Source organism: Athene noctua, chromosome 21, assembly GCF_965140245.1.
Source record: "Athene noctua chromosome 21, bAthNoc1.hap1.1, whole genome shotgun sequence".
Taxonomy (NCBI): domain Eukaryota; kingdom Metazoa; phylum Chordata; class Aves; order Strigiformes; family Strigidae; genus Athene; species Athene noctua.
The window spans coordinates 7,611,568-7,617,386 of record NC_134057.1 but is presented as its reverse complement, the minus strand read 5'-3'; the positions used below and the strand labels follow the sequence as shown (position 1 = coordinate 7,617,386).

At 55.5% G+C, this 5,819-nt stretch overlaps 1 protein-coding gene across 1 annotated transcript; it reads left to right on the top strand.

The window, feature by feature from the left end:
- The first annotated feature begins 2,375 nt into the window (after positions 1 to 2,375).
- On the top strand, positions 2,376 to 5,530 carry ADO (2-aminoethanethiol dioxygenase). Its single transcript, XM_074924394.1, has one exon. It carries the CDS (start codon positions 2,458 to 2,460, stop codon positions 3,193 to 3,195), a length of 738 nt encoding a protein of 245 aa, XP_074780495.1. The 5' UTR covers positions 2,376 to 2,457; the 3' UTR covers positions 3,196 to 5,530.
- The last annotated feature ends 289 nt before the right edge of the window (positions 5,531 to 5,819 follow it).

Genomic DNA, 5,819 nt, shown 5'->3' with positions numbered 1-5,819 from the left:
CCTTATCACTGATGTAACGTGGCACCGGGAATGTTCACGTAAAGATGTTCTTGAAATCTTAAAACATCCTTGTAGACAGGACGTGTGATTCATGGTTTACAGAATGATAAGCACTAAAAGGGTCAAGTAACTCACCTAATATCACCCAGCGAGTCAAGATCAGGCTGAGATCAGAACTCAGGATCCTGTTTTTCCATGCTGATCTTTCTAACAACTGCATGTTACTCCAAGCGCACAATGTCCTACCAATACCAAGCATTTCTGTTTCCACAAAACGGCTTGTTTTTCTGCTGCATAAAAAAAGAACCCGCGTGTTCAAAAGTGAGCGTTCTAGCAAGCATAAAATGTAATTGCTAAGGCAGGACACAAACAGCTAGCTTTAGCTGATAGAGAGATAATTTATCATTATCAGTGATAACGACAACTGCCAAAAATTCCAGTCCATACCTTCATGATTCAATTGAGTTGCCCCTGCTTAAGAGGACTGAATAGAAAAGCACACTGAACACGGAGCCTTCCAAATCCCTTGGCTTCTGACAAAACGCCAGTTGCCAACCAACACAGCAGCAGTGCGACCGTCGTCCTCAGCAGTTCATTATTAGAACACAGAAAGGCTGGCAGGTGACTGAAGACTCCACCTCTCAACTCGAGGTGTCTGCCCCCTCATCCTAAAGCATCCTGCCAAGCAGATCCGTTCCTGCCAGGTATAGAAATGCTCACCTGGTCTTCACCCCGTGCTCCTAACACTGGCACTGGAGAGAGAAATTACTTAGAACATCAGTGTGTGAACATAAACCAGCTGAAGACTGCAATGCGTTGTAGCTTCAGGTGGAACTCAAAAGCAGCAACTCCTCAAAAGCAGCAACTCGAACTCCTCTGTGAAGAGGAAGCGATAATGCCATGTCCTAAACTTGCATTCTGTGCATCAAACTTATTTATAGAGGGAGGGAAACAGGTTTGGGAAGAGAGATTCAATTTACCAATCTTTGTTTACAGTATCAGTATTTCATCCTCTACCAGGCCATCACATGCCCACACCACCTGTATGTCTGATTCATGTGTATAATAATACGTAACAACACTAGACGGCCACATGTATCTTACTTAAGTTTAATGCGTATCTTAAGACTTCAGTTTGCCTTTAATCAGGAAAACGCATCGGTCTACCTTGGTTTTAAACTAAATTTTTTAACTTGGTGGGCTGCAGCCACCGGAGTCTTATTTATTATCATTCAACTGTTTTTCAGAACCCTAGCCAGCTGGGCCTAGACCTGGTACGCAGGTGCTGAACACCCGCCTAAATCACTGAACTCGAGGTGGTATGAGCCTGTACGTTGTTATGATGAGAGCCTAACTTTAACAAATCCCAGCACTAACAGGTTAATTTTGGACTTCAAAACCACAATATTTCTAGGCATGATCTGCTCCGCGCAGTCACGTGTATCAGAAAGAAGGTAACAGGATCGTAGCCACAAATACATAAATGAAATAAACCGTTGGATGTAACGCCCTGGCGGAATAAACAGTGTACCCTCTGTGTACATCAGCCTGAAACAACCACACGCAGGCTCCACCAGGCTGGAACCGAGCCAAAAGCTTATCCATCCTTTCTGTCACACGTGGATCCTCCGAGGATCAGCGTCTGGAACTCCACGTGCTCGTTCGATGTTCATCTGTGGTTAAAGATAAGGAATTCAGATAGAGTCACGCTCCCAGGGACGGAAGGAGACACCCCAAGGGCAGCACGTGCCGCGCAGCGAGAGCTGGATCCAGTACTGCATGGGAGAGGCTGTGCCGGGAAGTTGGAATATGGTAAATTTGCCAAAATGGCCTAAGTTGTAACAAGCAATGAGCGATCGAGAATAAACCGTCTGCACGGTCCGTTATATGCCCGTGACTTGCGCTGCCGCGCCCGGTGTTACGCGGCCGAGCTACGAGCCGGGCAGGGAGCTCCTCCCGCCCCTTCTCCTGCCCCCTCGGAGCCGCCGCGGGGGAACGCGCCGCACGGGCGCTCCCTTCGCCACCGTGACCGCCGGTGGCGGGGGCCGAGCCCCGCGCCGCCGCTCCCCAGCGCCCCGCCACCGGGCTCCGGGCTGCGGCGGGCGCGTCCCGGGGCCGCCGCCCCCTCCGGCGCAGCGCCTGCCCTCAGCCCCGCGGCGCTAAAATGGCGGCGCAGGCGGCCGGCCCCGCCGCCCCTCGCAGCCCCCGCCGGCCACTCACCTCCGCCGGCCGTGCTGGGAGCCGTCATCCTCACCCGCTGCCTCCGCAGCCGCCCCCGGCTCGGCGCCGCCGCGGCCCCCGTGGAGCGGCGGGGAGCGGGACTACGAGCCCCGTGGTGCCCGGCGGCGCGGGCGCGCCTGCGCGGCGGGGGCAGGGGCAGGAGGCGGAGGCGGAAGCGGCGCCGGGACCGCCTGTCGCGGCCGGGCGCGGCGGGGCCGGGCCGGGCCGGGCGCCGCCATGCCCCGGGACAACATGGCCTCCCTGATCCAGCGGGTGGCGCGGCAGGCGCGCATCACCTTCCGCAGCCCGGGGGGGCCGGCCTTCGGGGAGAACCTGCACCGGCTGCAGCAGCTGCTGGACGAGGTGCGCGCCGAGGACTTGCACTTGGCGCCGCGGGGGCCGTCGGCGGCGGCGGCGGCGGGCGGGGGGCTCCCGTGGGCCGGCGTGGTGCCGCCCGTCAGCTACATGCACATCTGCGAGACGGAGAGCTTCAGCATGGGCGTGTTCCTGCTGCGGAGCGGCGCCTGCATCCCGCTGCACGACCACCCGGGCATGAACGGCATGCTGAAGGTGCTCTACGGCACGCTGCGCATCGCCTGCATGGACACGCTGCCCCCCGCCGCCGCCGCCGCCGCCCCGCCGCCCGCCGCCGCCGCCGGGCCCTGCCACCGCGCCCGGTTCCGCTCCCGCCAGCACTACACGCCGGCCTCGCCGCCCTGCCTGCTCTCGCCGCACACCGACAACCTCCACCAGATCGACGCCGTGGACGGCCCCGCCGCCTTCCTCGACATCCTGGCGCCGCCCTACGACCCCCAGCACGGCCGGGACTGCCACTACTACCGCCTGCTGGAGGGGCCGCCGGCGGGCGCCGACCCGCCCGGGCTGCCGCGGGAGGTGTGGCTCATGGAGACCCCGCAGGCCGCCGACTTCTGGTGCGGGGGCGAGCCCTACCCCGGGCCCCGCGTCTGCCTCTGAGGCGGCGGCGGCCCGGGCCCGGTGGCGGCCGTTGGGACGGCTGCCGCTCGCCCCGCCTCCCCCGCGCCGGCCTCAGGGGAGCCCGCCCGGCCCCCGCCGCGGCCCGGCCACCGCCACCGGCCCCCGCCGCGGCCGCGCTCTGCCTGGGGAGCCGGGCCGGCGGGTGCCGCGGGGGCTCCCCGGGAGCGCTGCGGCTCCGAGACTTTCTCCTTCCCGGGCCAGCCTGCCTTCACCAGTCGGGGGAAAGAAAGCGCCAGAGCGTGTTTTGTTTCCTTTGGGCCGATGTGGAGGAGCGGCACGGTTAAACTTCTGCTCGGCTGAACGGTCGGGGGGGGAAAATAATCCCGTTTCCTTGTAAATAGTCAGGGCCGCGCGTCGGTGCGGAGGGACCGGGCTCCGGCAGGGAGAGCGACCGCGGTGAGCAGGGGGGGGGCTCCCCCCCGCCAGGGCCGGTGGGATGCGGCAGGGCCTGGCTGCGGCCTGGGGGCTCCGGAGCGAGTCTCGGCGAGAGCTGGACCCTGCCACCAAAAACCAGAGCCAGAAGAACTCCCGAGCCGGGACGCGCTCCTCCAGTACACGCCAGCGATCCCCAGGGCTGGAGTTAAGGGAAATCCCGCTCCGCAGGGACACCGGCAGGTGCAGGATGACTTTCTAACAGTTCTTTAAAGCGTTGCCTATAAGATCTCGCTATTGCAACTGAGAATTGCAGAGTACGTCTGTGCATCCTTCCTTCAGCTAGGAGAAGGAGGCTGGTCGGCTGCTCAGGAACCTTGCTTGGAACGTCTCGTGCAGCAGTGGCAGAGGGGAGCAGAAACTGGGCATCTTAAAAGAAAAAACAACTATCCACTGTAGCATCGTGGAAGCTGTTCTAGAAATATGACGTATTTGCAAACTCAGTATATAAATACAGCGGCGTGCATACCCTAGGTACAGATAAGATTTGACCTGATGTCTTCTCTTTAAAATGCGGTCTGTGTTTTTATACGGACAAGTGAACGCTTTGGGCTTTTGAAGCCTCGGGGTTTCCCTCTTTATACTATTTATAAAGACTACTTTTTCATAAGGCTTTTAAATAAATGTAGCGTAGAAGAGACACCGTGAATTTGGCCTTGCTGTGATGGAAGCAGTCTGGAGATGCAGTTTGTCCACAGCAGGGGTGCAATCTTTCTAACAAGGGAGAAACTTTTTCTGTAGGTGAAATACTCTGTACTGCAGGGACTGGTCTTGTGCCCGTTCATCCTAACGCACACTTTGTTCCACAAGCCCGTGCTGGGGCAGCCTTGGCCCTCTTGGTCACGATGTGGGAATTTGAATAAGAAAACGCAGCTTAACCAACCTCCTAAGTGATGTACCAACCTGCTCCAGAAATCGTTCCACAAGTGGCTTTAATTTTTCTTTGTGTATTTATAAAAGCAGACTTGTTTTTCCTGTACAGTGGCTTGTATGTGTGATTTTTTTTTTTTTTAAGTGATTCTGATACGGCATTGCTTTTTGGGGTTTTTTTTCCTCCTGTGAAAGAATGAGTGTAAATGTACAGTCGGCATTATGCATTCACAGTTTAATTCTTTTGCAAGGAAAAATTGGTGGAAATTATTTCAGTTGATTTCCATTTACTCTTGCAGCACTTTAAAGTGTCTGATACTTCTGCAGCTGGCTTACCTGTTTTTCCTGGAATTCCCCTGCAGCTTGGCATTAGTTAATGTGCAACAATTCTCTATCGAATGCAGTCATTAACTACAACGCAATGCCTCCCTGTGTTACAGCCTGTTTCTAACCCTCCCCGATGCTAATGAAGACCATCATCCTTTTTCAGAAGCCCACAAAGAAGATACCGTGGTGCATGCAAACAGCTGTACTGGAAAAACAAACTGCCACAGCGTTTTTTTATCTTGTCTGCTCTGTCCTGCCCTTAGGTCTTTCTGCTTGGTTTTTAATTTTTTTCTCCGTGTCTAAAACCTAGTCGAGATGTTTAATGGGATAGGACCTTAATGCGTCTTTCTGTAGAGGACAGCATGGTCCCTTACACTGGGGAGTGCTGTTAACAACTGTCGCAAAACCTTTTTTTTTTTTTTTTTTTCTTTTAATAAAGGTGTTAGCATCAAAGTATTAAAGCCGGGAAAAATAGCAAAGAAAACCCGAGATGCGTTAAAGAAAAGCCTCTTTGTGTAACTTCTTGCTTACTCAGTAATTGAAACTTCCTTCATGTGTTCTGGATATCTGTAAGCAGAAGGTTTAAATCTGTAATGCCGTTCATTCTCTCTGCAGTCTGGTTATTGTGTTTTCACAACAGCAAAATTACCGTTATTGCTGACTTATAGAATAAATACAGGATATCTCACCACTGACCAGTCATTGCTTCCCTTCACAAGTACGACAGTCGTGAACCAAGTAGAGTGCAGAGTGTGAACCGAGTATGGTGCACAGCACAAGTTTCTTTCTCCTAACAGTCCGAAGGGTGCAGCTGGCCTCTCTGAAAGGCGAAGCTTAATGCTGGCTTCTCAGCCCAGATCTTCCGCGGGCGCCCCGCAGGCACGTCCGGGGCATTCGGCTCTGGGAGCTGGCTGTCGTGTGAGGCAAAGGCACGGGGCTAAGGGCGCCGACACTACTGCACAGCGCAAGGTTCT